Genomic DNA, 16,062 nt, shown 5'->3' with positions numbered 1-16,062 from the left:
TTCTCTACACGCTCTCCTTGGTGCGTGTGGCCTCTTATCAAAGATCTACTTGGGTGGCTACACTTGTCATCATCATTCAACCGACATCATTTTGTCAAACGACTCAATAAAGTCACTCTCCAGTGAAGCTGATAGTATCTCCTCCACCGGCAGACAAAAGAGATGAAAGGAACTTGGAGGAGATTTTTTTGCTGCATGGCTTCATTACAGCTACAAACAACTTTGCATAGCGCCCAGTGCTTTTTGTTGATAAGAAAATGTTTAGAAAAAGCCACAAAACCAGGGAGATGATTGATGCGGGTGGAAGAGATCAACCCATCGAGGCATGCTGGGACTTTTGCGCAGCTCCAGGTTGAGCGAATAGTAGCAGCAGGTGATCAAAGACTGCGCATGGAACTCTATGCTATCACCTGGCCTTTGTCGGGACGGATGTACGAGTGGCGTGCCGTGCTTGGCCCATCTGCACGCAGGTGTGTGCGCGCGCCTCACAGCGAGGTCTATTAAGCTATCGCACAAGCAGATGGTATCTGCCACGTCTTTGGTTCATGCTGGTGCAAACAACTGTGACCTCGATATGCGGGAGTGCATTCAAGCACGCAATTTGCTGAGAATGGGAACTATTGCATTCATGTTCTGCAGATGGCCAGTGTGATCATTTGTAAAGATGGAGGATGCTGCGATCACGGTTACCTTTTCGTAGCGCGTCTCCATGCAGAAGAAGATGATGTACGCCGTCGCACAGGCCAGACATCCCTCCAGGTACGACTGGCCTCCGATTTTTTCAGCTTCCATGTAGAACGAGTTGAGCGTCTTCACCGTTTCCTCCAGCAAGTTTCGCTCAATCTACTTGCAAAACACAAACGTGTCATCAGAGTGAAAAAGTATTGCTCGGCCTCAACGGCAACAAAGTCAAAGCTCTGCTTTGTGTGCAATATGAAACAACTTTGCGGTATGAAAATGCAAATCCTGTGAGCATCTGCAAGAGCAAATTTAAAGTGCACATTTATTTTACATTTACGATAGTGTGAAGGTGGGAATGTCCTTTCAACGCTAATTACTGTACTTGGCAAAGCTATACTAGTCTGTATAATCATAACAGATGGCCATGAATCGGAAGATAATAAAAAAGCTGCTGTTGTAGCTAATATGAGCAAAAGTTACATTTTGAATATGTCCTCATAGAAATTGGGAGCATGCACTCGTTGCACAATTTATTAAGTACAATAATAAAAAACGTTTTATTGCATCTAGTTTGGCTAAAATAGGACCAGCGCAAAAAGGTAATGACAGCAAACAAAGGTCCTAAATATTTATTTTAGGAGATTTATCTTAGTACTTGAAATAAAGATGTATTCATGTATAGATTCATGGAATACTTTTTTTTGGTTACAAATTATTTTGTTACATTTTTAGATCATTTGGGGCTTTTGTTGTCTGAAGGCCCCTAATTACCAAAATATTTATATTTCAGTGAGTTTCACTTTCTGCATTGAACTATATAAAAAAATTCCATGATTTTCTAATTCATTGAGATAAACTTGAATGTCAACAGCGGCAGAATCACAAAACTCACCCTGCTGTTCAATTCAGGGGGAAACTTAGTCTGGAAGCGGCAGACGGTCCCCTCGCTGTAGTCCCTCTGTATGAAGACCTTCATCACTAGAGAAGCAGTGCGCCTCATCTCCTGGAGGCTGTGAAACTGCACACGACAAGACAAACACACACAAGAGTTACACCGTGTTGCCTGTCACTTTACTACATCGTCAGCCCTCTCAGCGCATCCTTTACAAGCACTTGGCCTGATTGCACTTAACAGCCGCAACTTTCCTTTAAAAGCACGTTGAGTGCTTTACATCCAAACAGCCGTTTTCTCGGTGAAGAACAGCAACGGTGAGTAAGTGCGACACTGTAAAGCTACTCTCCGTTGATCTCAATTACTTCACTTGGAAGGATAGGGAGTGGAGAGGGATATGTGTGTATATATATATATATATATATATATATATATATATATATATATATATATATATATATATATATATATATATATATATATATATATATATATATATATATATATATATATATATATATATATATATATATATATATATATAAAAGGGATTTGGAGTATTTGGAGATTTGGCTGGTAGTAAGAATAAACTGGGATTTTGATTTAATGCAATTTAGTGGGAATTAAACGACATTGAATAGTTTTAAAATCTTCTGGATGTTCCCAAAAATTCTGTTTGTAGTCAAACACTATTTTATATTATTGCAAAATTAATTTAAAATTTTTCTGTACAAACTAACGCTTAATTTTAGGATGTTCATGTGATGAGTGGTATTGAAAATGGATGGATGGATTGTAGTATGATTACATGGATATTTTTATTAATGGAATGCCATCTACTTTTATAGAATGGTAGGCATTATTATCTCGCAGTATGGTGTCGGTAATGTACGTATAAGAAAGCCAAGAAGATGCGCTGCTTCACTGACAACCCGGAATAACATCCACACCGCTATTTTGGTCTTCAGCGCTAAAAAACTCCAGTCACACAAAATTGCTCTCTCTGCCTGTGCTTTAAATATCCTTTTTTCTATACTCCCCAGCCTGCTGCTCATCATAATGACCAAGTTGGGCTATTAATAGACACAATTACCAACGCAGTGGAAAACAACTGTATCATTTATCGCAGAAAGAAAGCAGAGCCAAGCTCATTCCGCGGATTTTTGAACATGTTGGCAAATTTATCCAATTGTTGGGGTTTTGGAGTCATTATCCGAATGGTGGACTGTAGACTACAGGCTGAGGCAAAAGTAGATATGTAGTAATATTTATGATTCAGGAGAGGAAAAAGTGGAGGAGACAATGATGGACAGGAAGTAAAGTGGTTGACAGGACTTCCAATCACTGATGGACAACGAATGGCTGCAGTCTGCCATGGATAATTGATACGTTGAAGCCTTTTCCATTCAGACCTGCTTCCACGTTGATGTGCCTTTGTATTATTAAAGTGTTGGCCATGGAAGCCATACTGGCCAGGCATATTTCGCATTCCTTTTAATCATAAATACAGCACATTGCTCATTAAGCATACTCACTGTGCAATTTGTCGTTATATGTATTTCATCATACTTTACAAGGGAGCTTCCAGAAGAAATTATGCAGCAGCTAACAGCATGACTCCCCCAATTAAATCATTAGGATACCTGAGGCGGCTATGCCTTTCGTTAGAACGTGACATCAACAAGGGCACACGCAGAAGCTGGTTGTTCATTGGCCCAAAGCAATGGTGATGCCTTGTCGGCTCAGTGGACAATATATTAGGTACATCTGCACAATATTGTATTTTTTTCACAATCGATGCATGGGAATTCATTTACGTTCCGTAAAATGAAGAAGCCATGACAGCAAAGTCTTTCAAGATGCTCCATTCATGTTTAATAGGGGGGAAACAAGTCCGCCCCTGTCCATGGTGCTGATGAGCCCATGCCTCATCAGGACTGTTAATTAGATCTTAAATAAATAGTTCAGCTGAAAAGACACTCAAATGGGGCAAATAAAGACATATTCAGTCATGATGAATTCAACATGAGTGACTTTTCCCAGCTCAAGACACCACGTGCAGGACGAGAAGAAGACGAAGAAGCAGCATGTCTCACCTCTGTCGCCATGTTGCAGCGATGAGCTGTAAGCATGGATGTGGATGGACGTGTCCGGCTTGGAGGAGGACGACACGCGTCTACACTATTGTCGCGTGCTACGGCGGTGCGGCTCGTGCAGCCTGCCGCAAGTACAGCAAGAGCGAGAGTGTGTGCGTGCGTGGGGATGATGCACGTGTGGGGAGGTGTGTGTGTGTGCATGTGTATCTATTTCACAGTTTTAGTGGTGAAATCAGTAAAATTGGCATTGATTGAAATGTAATTTAATTCATTTTACTTTTACTGTATTTTTGTTTAGTGATTGATTCAATAAATAAAAGGGCAAAATGAAAGATTTCCACATTCCAAATTAAAAAGTCGGATATCCATCCATTCATCCGTCGAACCTTCTGTCCGTCCGTCCATCACAACAGTCTATCCCCAACATGTCCTCAGTTATTTTATTTTATTGGAATGGATTAATGGCATTTTCATTCATTTCAATTGGGAAAGTTGATTTGACATTTGATTGGTCAGCATTTTGAATATGGTCACGGAACACATTAAAGTCATATAGAATCTCAAGGCACCAGATTGTGCAATGTTGACTAGCACAATAAGGCAAGATTCAGTGCGGCACATTTTACATTTACAGCTCAGTACGTTTTACAACTTCGACGGCATGCTTCTTACTGCCTTGAATGGCAGCACGTTTTAAAGTTCATGCTTTGCTTCCAGCATGCAGCCAAGAGGAGCCGCTTCTGCCGCGGTGGTCATGCGGCAGTGCTGCACAATCTCACATCAACGATTTACTGTGCCGTTAGGAAGTCATCCCATTAAACATTCATCTGGGCCCACTTTGATGCACCATTTGGTTTGCTTTCACAGGCAGCAACTTCCTTTAAGTTAATGAACCACACGGTCCGCCCCTGATTGTTATTTATTTATGAGGGGAAACTAATACATCTCCACTATTTGACTGTAAAGTATTGTTAATGAGATAAAAGGTGCTTAAAAGATAGCAAGTGATTTCACATTGCTCAGTCTATTTTTAGGTAAAACTATTTCTCTGCACTTGTTAAACATGACTCATGACTGGGAGTGAAATGAGATGCTCTCGCTATCTAGCTCTGCATTTCCTCCCAGGATACGCTAAATCACATTCTTGCGCACACACGCACACACACGTACACTCACGTGCACACACACACGCACACACACACAAATCAGCACACACAAAACAGCACACACAAAACAGCACAAGTTGCGAATGAATGAAAAGAGAAGACAAAACGATGGAAGTTTTAAAATCAACCCAAAATACTTATGTAAGAAAAAGAAAAAAGAAAATGAAGATTGTTAAAGCTATTGTAATTTCTTACTATTATATTAAAGGACAAACTATTGTAAAATAGTCAAATATTCTGCCTGTAATCCACTATTTAATTCATTATATATTTTCTGACACCACAACTTTTTTTTGTTTTTAATTAACTCCCAGGTACCTCAGAATTGCTCAAAAATCATTTTTTCCCCTTGACATAAACTTGATATCCCGATGTTGATGTTTTTGGGAGAAATAGAAGCATGTTCACAGATTTGATGTATTTATAGTTGGTTACATGTTGGCAGGTCAATTTTTTTTTTTTTGGGAAGGAAAGAATGTACCTTCATATAGCAGCCCCGCCAGCGTGTATAAAATTGCACTTCAGCAGAAAATAAGAGCTTTGCTTAATTCAGCCTTAGAGTATTATAACAGTGCACAAGAGGCCAATAGTTGTTCACATTTCATTCTCCACGTGATTTATATTCCAGTAAAACAATCTTGCTTTCCTCCTCACTCCAAACCGACACCTTCTATTAGACGTGTGCGCTGTGAATTGATGAAGGGGGGGAAAAAAAGAAGCTCAGCTTCTTTTTCACACTTGCAACAACAGTCCTAAAGTTTTTGTGGTAAGCATTATGTTAAACTGTCAAATTACTCACACCATCACCTATACAAGCGAGTTTAGAGGAAAACGAATAAGAAACCTAGTGCTATAGTATATAATGACTGAACTGGACAGACATTTACTGTGGACTGAGGGCCTCAGGTGACGACCATCAAGGCTTACCTGTTCTGAGTTTGGTCATGTGACGTTCATATGCTTAATTCTGTTTTAATAATCAAAATATTGTGTTTAGACTAGTAGGACTCCATAGAAATTATTTTTGTAAAGATCATTTCTGACTTGACTTGCCCTTTAATGAAAACATTTTGATGACTTTTTGCATTAGTATCTACTGAAGCTTGTCTGAGTCATGTTGTGTTCATTGTCCTCTGGTTTGTTTGTGTGTAGTGATTGTCAGTCTACTACATTCAGTCCAAGCTGAGCATACGGCACTGTAAGAGCAGCCATGCACAAGACAGCACAGTTTGTTGGAGCCTCCACTTACTGCATGTTTGCAAGTCTTCTGGGCCTCGTGCCACAGCAAACAGCCTTCTCCTATTGACTTAACCACAAGTTGTGGATTTCTCTCCTGTGCACAAATACACACATTCTGACAGTGGAGTACATCCAAAGACGTCCCGGCGTGACAGGAAATGAGAACTCACAAACCAAAAAAACATATTAAGTTGGAACCGTTCAAAGCTAATAAACATCTACTAAAATGCTTGGACAAGTCGAGTCCAAATAAACTAGAGTCCGGTGAGGTTCCACTTTGAACACTTAAACAAGTCCGCGCCATCCTGCACAAGTACAAGTTGCATGATTGGCAGTCTGCTTCTATATTTCAACACGCGAATGACTCCATTTTTGTAACTTCTGTGGGAATTGTTAATGTGTCCTTCCTGCTGGCAAATCTTAAGTGACTCAAACATTTTTGGGATTTCAGAACTAGCAGATGTTCTCGTTTTCCGATATCAGCCATGTCTGGGAAAATGGGATTTTTGGCTCTGTTTGAAGAAGCAGTCAAAGCGGCTTCACTATATGTATTTATCATCAGAAGCCCGCCAGACTGCTTAATTGACTGAGTAAGGACACACTATCTGTACACAACAGGCGCATAGCTAGAAGAGTCTGCAAAAAACATCCAGTCACCAATCCGATGCAGAGCATTGGTTCCTCAATCACAATCTGTTCCAAACTCACAACCATAGAAAAGAAACAGGAAGCATCCCTCATTTATGCTTTTTTTGCCTGACAGAGAAAAGCCAAAAAGAAACAAGATGAATCCTATTTGTCGTAGTACACAAGCAATGCAGCAAAGAGAGACACAAACACATGTATACATGATCCATAGGCGCACACAAACAAACCCACTGAATTATACATGAATCCATAACAAGGTTAAAAATAGAACGTCATTAAATAAGACAGCTGGAATGACACACTGGAGGCAAAACATCTTTCACTACGCTTCAGATCAACAATGTGATATTAGCTGCATTTAGTTCCAGTGGGGGGAAGAAAAAAAGGACGGAATGGGCAAAATGCCTAACCACAGCAAGGATGTGATTTTCTTGCATGCAATTTCCAGTAGACAACAATACTGCTAATTCTGTGTCAAGGACGATATAAAAATACAACTCATGACCGCTTTGTGGGCGTCAGGAGCGGGTGACATTATGGTAATAATTTGTAAATAAATTGAAAAGGAGTAAAGATAGTATCGCCATTTAAAAACTGACCCATTTTATGCTGTGTGGCTGCATGACTGCACCGCAGCATCTTTTCTACGCCCGACACTGTCACAATGAAGACAAATGAGCCACAATATCACGACTGTAGCTGACTTAAAAAAAAAAAAAAAAGAAAGAAAACACTTGGGTAAAAAATAACCCAAATGTGGGTCAAAAATGGACTTGGTTCAATATAAACCATTGCACATTTTGCTTTACGGTAAAATTATATCATTCATCATTTTATATAACTAATAATATTTTATAAAATAATTTTTCTATGCCTGTCTGTCTCAACATATAAATGTATCTTTTTGATGATCACATTGACCTACATTGGATTGGTTTTAGCAGAAACATTTGGAAAACTTGCTCAAAAGTATCCATTTAGCGGTGAAAGTGCACCAGCCGGTACTGTTTGTTTGTTCAGATTTTTTTCATGCTTCTGTTCAAAGGCTAGCCAGATCAAGATTGGCTTCAACTCAAAAATTTGGTTGCTGTTTTCAACCATAGCCAGGTATGTGAAAATGGCCATCGGAGAAAGCGGCAACATTTGCAACTCATAAAAATCATTATCCAGATTTTTGGGTTATGTTAGCTGACCCTTTTCGTGCAATCGTACTTCAGTTCAGTGAGCTTTTAAGGGGGAATAATTTGTGTTTTGTTTTCTGCTATTTTTTTCCACCCTTGTATGACATTCTAACATTGCCTGTACAATCAATAAAGGTTTTATGTCACCACTTGGGGCCTAACTTTCCATTGCATTGTGGGAGGTGCACATTTTAAAAGATAAACATATGTATCTGGCACACACATATGCACATTATACTCCATTCCCAGCAAAGTAAAAAAAAATGCATGGGAGTGATGAGGCTCTTGTGTCCATTTTGCAAACAGGGAGACAACAACAGTAAAACATCAGTGTTTTTTTTGGCCCACAAGCCCTTTTTGAATTTAAAGTCCTGTGTGGCATTCATGTAAAGTGGACTTTTATGAGCTTCACAGCTTTTGCAAAGTCCCCTCCTGACAATATCACAAGCTGCTATACTGATCCCTGTGTGGATATTAGGATACCACCAGCAGTCTTCTCCCAACGGAAAGACAGGAAAAACGACCCTGTCAAGAATATAAGACAGAGTGGAAGAAAATCTTTTCTCCTTCAAATGTTGGAAGTACATTTTGGCTGTACAGTGCAGCCTAAAAATGGCCTGGCTCATCATCTTCACGCTAGTTCATCCCATGGAAATTTGACGGGCTTCTTTCTCACCTAACTCATCCAAGCATGTCTTCACTGACCTTGCTTTAGGCACTGGAATACAATAAACACATATTCACTAGAATCCGAGGTGTCAAAATGAATCAAATGTCTGACAAGAAATAAAATGTTCATATTTTAACAATCAAGTAATTGTTTGGAGCCATGTTTTAACTAACGATTGTCCAAATTTTCTCATTTCAGGCTTTCAAACATAGCTATTCTTTGATTTCTCAAGCCCTGGATGAAAGCAGTGATTTATTTATTTTTGTGTTTAATCAAGGCAAGACATTCGCAAGCATCTGCTTTTACTTTTGAAAACAATGATCATCAATCCTACTCGTTTGACATTGTTTAACTGTTGCTTAGTTGTTTATTAATCACTACATAATAGCAAATAAATAAAAATAACTACTTAAAAAACAGCAATCAGGGAAAACATGTATATTAATACACTTTGACGCAAACAAAATTGTAATTATTCGATTAATTAATGGAATAATCGATTCTAAAAATATTCAATAGTAACAGCCCTAACAAGCATAGAATTATCCAGAATGTCTCAGTAAAATGACGATTTAAGATTCAGGGGTGCATTGAAGTTCAAATCCCACTCGGATCCAAAGCTTTAAAGGGCCACACTTGATATTTTCAAAAAATTAATTGGTGATTGAATGTCCCTTTCATTCCAAACAACAACAAAACAGAATTGGTGGAGCCGACAGTGAAGGTAAGATAAAGCAGGCCAGCTTCCTGCCTTCAGATGGTACAGCAGATGGTGAAGTCCTGTGGGGCCACGCCGTAGCATGCTGTAATCCAAGCCTCCGTTCACACACACTGTTCCTTTCCCGCATCGTTTACCAGTGAAGGCTACATGCTATTATTTTAATGGTCACGAGATGAGTCAAATACTGTGCAAGCTAGCGAGGTCATTTTGGCAGTCGAAGGAATGGATCGACCAGTACAGGTCCCAAGGCCAAAGATGTCTCCAGCGCTCTCTAGTGGATATCCACAAATAGAATGGACAAACAGAGAACGCAATTTGACTTTATCTAATCATGGCATCACTAGTATTTAGACCCTTGTGGGTTGGGTGTTTGCTTAAAATTGTTTTATTTGGAGAGAAAACTAATCCCAGGGTTATTATCAGTTCTGTAATTCTTTCTGTGTTTTTGTTGATCTTGGCAAATGTCAGAAGGAATTTGAGATATCTAACTTTGCTTGTTTAGTTTTTGATTATTCAATTACAACCATCTGTTGAAATCACACAATATAATTTTTCGTTTTCACCACAATATAGAAATCTAAGAGCCAAAACATGATCATACTGATGTAAATCAGAGTGCACTTATGTAGAAGTGTGTACTGTAATTGGCAGCATGTTGGTTTGAAGACTAGGCAACCTCCTCCCAAGAAGATAAACACAGGAAGTAAATATGACTCCTGATAATATCATTTTATGATTATCACGTTTGATGATAAAAACATAATAAACATTCTGATCTCCCTTCAAAGGTGAATTTCAGGGCAAATCCCGTCACAATTTAAATCGACAAACTCTCTGTATAGTTAGTGCTTGGAAACACAAACTCTCCTACATTATAATAGAGCATTCATTTTATTTGTCACTAAGTCTGCTGTCACTATAGAAAAAGGATTATCTTATTCTGGTCATCCCTGCCAGCACCTTTGTTTGCCCACTGAGCTACGCAGGGTGACAGCAGACCAGATCAGAGAACTTCGCCTGGCTAACCTGAGACAGGCTTATTTTTAGAGCCCACCTGGGTCTTGAACTCAGGATATTGCACCTTCTCCTGTTCTCTGACTCGAAGCAACATGAGCTTTCACCATGTACCAAATAACCCATCACCTCTCCAGGAATGATGGAGACAAAGTAGCACACAAGAGAAAAGATATGAGGCCCAAAAGTGGAAGCATGTCACTGGGAGAAAAGCTGCTTTACATTTGTGGAGAACCAAGACAATAATTTGAAAATGTGGGCCGGGTCAAGAGATGAATCCAAGAATGAGACCTGTTTACCTCTTGGAAGAAGACAGACATTTGAGGGGGAGTATGAAAAGCTTATTGAAAGAGCTCCTGCAGCGATGCGCCACAATCTGCCAAAATTCTCTTCAAATGCCTGAGCTTCTACGGATCTGCTTCCAGCAGTAATGATTCATAGTCATTGATGAAGTGTTCCAGACACTCGTCAAAACCTGAGCATGTGTCAAACACCAACAATGACCCAAATTTCCAGGTGCAGGCTGCTCTGGAATCCGTGGATTGGTAAATTAGTTCCAAACATGCTAAAATTTTAAAGACTCCTGAGGTCGTGTCTCTGCTTTGCGTAGTCACGGCTGCATGTTCGGAACAAGTAGTTCTCCCGGTTTGTGTGGGATGTCAGCAGCTGGTACAGGAATGAAGGAATGGGAGAGGCATTTTTGGGACAGTTGTAACCTACACCTGGCAAATACAGTAAAGGCAGTTGAGGACGACGTGGTCTTTGAAAGCAGATGTAATGATGTAATGGCAAATAAAGAGTGAAAAACAGCAGTTGGGTTCTCTCCTTGTGGATTTTTGGGGTTAAATTAAGGCAAACTACAACCTGGCCTGGTCATCTGTCAATCACAGTACACATACAGACAAAGTCGACCAATCCCTCATTCACATAGTCATTGAGTGGGAACTGAACCCACGCTGGCTGAATGGAAGTCATGCGAGTGAACCTCGACACCGACAGTGACATGAATGGTGAAACTTTTGTCTGAAAAATGCTAACAATCCAACCGACATGTTAAAGCAAATAGTTGATGGTTTGTTGAACAAGTAAATCCGGACCACACACACACACAGCACACCAGGATTTAGATGTTTACATCATCTTGCCGTTTAATCTATTTTGCTTGTGTTCCAGTTTGAAATTAAGAAACAACCTTGTTGTTCAGATTTGGGAGTGACTGAAATAAGAGGACAACCAGTGAGCTTGTACTGTTACTGATCATCTGTTGAGAAAGGGCGACAGGAGGCGGAACAGATGGACAAGTCAACGTGGAGGTCAACCATGTAGGTGGGACTGCTCGGGAGGTCTACAGAAAGGCTAGACAGAGCCACCAATCTGCTTTGGAGGTCCGTCAAGAAGCCAGCCAATGTGCTACTGTAACGCCCATTAGAGAAGCGCTCCATGATGATAATGTGCAAATTGCTCCAAGGTAAGAAGATACCAGAAAATTCAGCCAGGTGCAGTCAAATAAGAGTGGCGGCCAGGAGTGGATGCGTGCATGTGTGAAGGGAGTCTTTGATGAGGTTCATAATGCGTACTCATCACCAAATACCTTTCCACACGCCTAGACCCAACCAGGGATCATCTGAATAACACAATAATGTTTCAGCTTCTTGTTACGCAATTTACACCTGTAAGATTGTTCGGGCCGGTGTGGATTACGCGTAAATGAAAGTTCGGTGGCTGCCAAACACATACTTGACTAATGACTGTGATATGGGAGCGGCAACATATACCCTCAGCACACTGTACCTCATTGATGAAGACTGGGAAGATTTTCCTGAGACGAGGCGTGCACCAGCCAGGCGCTCTCGAGCCTGACAATTTTCATCTGTGTGGCAGACATGGAGAAAGTGAGAAAGACGAGAGAATTATTATGCCTTTCTCATTCCCGAGTCGGCCTTGTCCAATAGTAGCAAAGGTGGTCTGGAATGCAGTAACGTCGCCGCCCGCCCATGTCAGAGCCCGCTTCTTCTTTTGCCAACTTTGTACAGTAGCCCGTCTGGCCGCTGGAATGGTGAAAAGCACCATTGTACTTAACCATTGACTTTGTCAAATTTGTACTTTATGTAGTGGTTTGTTCAGCAGGCGGAATATTTTCATTTCAGTCAAGGATTTCATTTTAGCTCTGTATGAAAGCACTCATTGAAATACATAAGTTCTTCTAGCTGTATGATAACGATAAAAAAATTCTTGAAGTATGATCCAAGGCCTTAGACAGTATATATTTATGTCATTTAAATATGCTGATAAAATTATAATGATACAATACTGTAAATGTCATTTTTTTAGGACATGTGGGCCCTCAAGAATCATAATGGATTATTGTTATTATTATTGCGAAACATTAGTTTTGGTTTAAAATTTTGGGAGAATTCCAGGGCTCTTTCTAAAAAAAAATAGTACATTTATTGTACAGGAGGACCGGTACAAATTCAGGTCACGCATCGACACAATACTAAGAAAAAAAAAAAAAAAAATCATCAAAAGACAGGTTAACGTGCAAGTGGTCATAAATCACACGAGACAAAACAGTTGTTTATCTAAAAAAATTGGTTTGAAGCAGCCAAGCATTCTTAGGGTGAAAAACTGTTTTACCGAGAGGAATAAAACATTTAAACTTTGATCAAGAGATAAAAATGCCGTGACTGAAATTTGTTGGAAACCTGCCTCACTTTTTCCCTTCCAAGAAAATCTTATTTCAAGCTCTGATGAAGGCTGCATGCCAAAAAAGCAACATTTTCCCTCCGCATTTTGAAGGTTTATTATAGCCATGCCAGAGTAATTTCAATAGTGTGCCTTGGACTTATATGTCTCCACACATCCTAGCAGAAAAAGCACTGGAATCCTTCATATGAAACCTTTTTTTTTTCTTCCTCCAACTTCCTTTAATTGACATCCTGCACGAGAAGCAACAAACCTGAGTGCTCTCACAAGCTACATGGGCCCACGACATACAATCGATTTTTATTGCAATTGCACCATGGAATGAGTATTTAGGTTTTAGTTTTAAGATTTTCTTTTTTTTTAATCAGTGGTATATATCTACTGTACACCACATTGAATAATTTAGAGTGTGGCTCGCTTTAGTAAAGCTCATCATTTTGCTTTTTTAGCATTCTTGTGCGATAAAAGGTATTCCGATAATCCGCACGATATTTTTTATGACACACAACTATGTAGTGTTTGGCTCTTGTGGGCCTGAGAATGAGGAAACGCCTCCTGAACAATTTGAAATAATGACTTGTGAAGATCTAAGTGCCAGGACCTTTTTCTTCCATTAGGCAAAAAAATGTTATCTCATAATCTTTCACAGAGATACGGGAAAAACACTCCTATCTCTCTCTTTTTTTTTTCCTCACTAGAGGTGACTTAACTGATGACCCTGGTCATTATAGAAATGAGCAGTGAGGGCATAAGGGGACACACACTGATAGAAATACACACACACAAATACACATGCACACAGGATAAAGATGAAAAGATAACGTGAAAAGTCACTGAGGGTTCTTAATGACATATTTGGAACCATCCCCAGAGAGACGATGAGACGGCTTGCTCAACGCGCTCGTCCGTCAAACAGATAAGTCGACATCATAATAAAGTGTACGGATCATAAATCACAGAAACCTCACCCCACGAAACTCATTCACCCTTGGTTTCACTTGACTAACTTGGAAGTTTACTGACAGCCAATAGAAAAGTAAGGATTAAGGATCATCATGTAGTAATAAAAGACGTGAACCGCATGAAATACCATTATTATTTTTTTTATCATTCTTATTTGTCTTTTTGCATTTCATATAAATATCATAAAAGCAGTTGATGAGATTTGATTGATTTATATCAACATATAACTCCCACTACTCCCCCAAAATTATTGTCATTCTGTAATAATTCCCACAGCTTTGTATATTTGTGTTTTTAATATAGCATAAGTGTTAAATAGGTATGATAATTTGACACCCAGTATAGTTAACCATAATTATGTGACCATATTTTCGGTCATCTGTCACACCCACAGATAGCAAAAGATTAGAAGAGTTGAAGCAGCTTTAGATAAAAAAAAAAAAAAAGACATAAAATGATGAAGTGATATCTGAGTCCATCTGTATATTTACACAAAAGCAGCAACAGTGTGAATTCTAGCAGAGTGGTAGCACATTTTGGCCAAACATGCTGACCACAGCCGTCGTCTCTGGCACTGTGACAGTGAGGAAGTCTCCCATTGCTCACAAGATTTTACTGGATGCCTAACACACTTACACACACTCAACTCCCGATTTGCTTACTCTTTTCTCCTCTCTGTCTCTACGCATTGGCTTCCATGACGGTGATGTGTTCAAAGACCCTTTAGAAAAGCCCAGCTGAAGCCATTTGGACTGCTTGTTGAGATGGGAGGTGTGCGTGTGTATGGCAGCCGAGAAGGAGGAGAAATAGCGTGTTGGAATTGTAAATGAGCGTGACCCCTGATGTCTCCGAGAGAAAAAAGGGGCAAACGGTGACAAATCCTCAGCGAGTGAAAGCAAACAGTTGTCACATCTCACCGCGGCGCGCTGTGACAGGCATCAATAGCCTCAACTCTTTCTGACTGTGTGGTGTTAAAGTCCTTCAACATCATTTCATCAAATGCATGCGTGTGCATGCGTGTGTCTGTCATGAACCGAGCCAAGAGTCAAGAATCGGAACGTTCTGAGTACACCATGGTCGGATTGTGTTTGCATGTGAACAGCGTGAGGAGGATTTTGGATCTCATTGAGGTCAGGTGGAGTCAATGACTCATCTTTGCTTTAAAAACAAAGCTGATTGCTAAGCTGATTATGAATACTTTTATGAAAAATATGTTGTGGTTTTGAACTTTCAAGTGGAGATCTCTGCAAATAAACCACATCTAATATTTTGGAGAGGCATACAAAGTCCTGCACGGTAACAATTGTAAGAATTGACAATATACTACAATAAAAAGATGATGACAATGATCATTTCTATTACTACCACTATAACTAATAATAGATGTAAATGTCAACTTTCATGGGACTTAAGGAGATTCATTTAATGGCAGCCAAAGAAGCAGACATGGAACTTGGTGACATTTATTGTTATTTTATTATATTGAAATAAACTTGTTTGAACTTCTCTTTATACGTGTACTCGAATGGCCATTAAAATCTTACTTGCCTGCACGGTTAAGAAAACATCTTTGGATGTGTAAGCCAACAAAAAGTTAAGCACACATAAATAAAAGTGTGTTTAAATAAAAAGGCATTAATCCTTCTGGCTTCTTGTGTGGTTTGCATTCTTTTTTTTCGAGGAGGGAACAACTGAATGACACACACACACTCACACACACACACTAACAATTGCAGAGTCTCTCTTTTGAAAGCATGCTAAACCTCTGGGCTCAACAATACAGACTGGACCTCATCTTAAAGCTCTCATCCAATCAGACGGCAACGAAGTGAAGAGTGGAATTGATTGGCCGAGACAACCATTGTTGATTGATTACCATGAAAGAAACTTTTGTTAGTTCTGCACTGTGAATGGAGAAAAAGGAAACACGAGCAGTCTTAAAATAGGTCACCACCCACCCACCCAAAAAAAAAAAAGCCAAAAACCTGGCTGAGATAGTGAGGCGTGTGACGAGACAATCCCACCACCTCACGGGAAACTGAGGTCCACAGATTATTAGCCGTGAGTAGTATTGATTAGTTGTGG

General features: G+C 39.7%; 1 protein-coding gene across 3 annotated transcripts in view; it reads right to left on the bottom strand.

The window, feature by feature from the left end:
- The window catches only part of LOC148393162 (golgin subfamily A member 7B-like), a 129,302-nt gene that overhangs the window by 9,369 nt on the left and 103,871 nt on the right, over positions 1-16,062 (bottom strand). For 2 of the 3 annotated variants that reach the window (XM_088384556.1, XM_088384558.1), the window contains exons 5-7: positions 3,670-3,791; positions 1,574-1,699; positions 691-843 (exon numbers count right to left, since the gene is read on the bottom strand). In XM_088384556.1, coding sequence (XP_088240682.1) covers positions 691-843; positions 1,574-1,699; positions 3,670-3,791 — 401 coding nt within the window. Of the gene's footprint in view, positions 1-690; positions 844-1,573; positions 1,700-3,669; positions 3,792-12,099; positions 12,179-16,062 lie in introns of all 3 variants that reach the window. The other variant, XM_088384559.1, reaches the window with a different exon arrangement.

The sequence above is a fragment of the Syngnathus floridae genome, chromosome 9, assembly GCF_059516105.1.
Source record: "Syngnathus floridae isolate MCC-2025c chromosome 9, RoL_Sflo_1.0, whole genome shotgun sequence".
Classification (NCBI taxonomy): domain Eukaryota; kingdom Metazoa; phylum Chordata; class Actinopteri; order Syngnathiformes; family Syngnathidae; genus Syngnathus; species Syngnathus floridae.
Note: the sequence above shows the minus strand (reverse complement) of the source record. Positions and strands in the feature narration are given on the sequence as shown.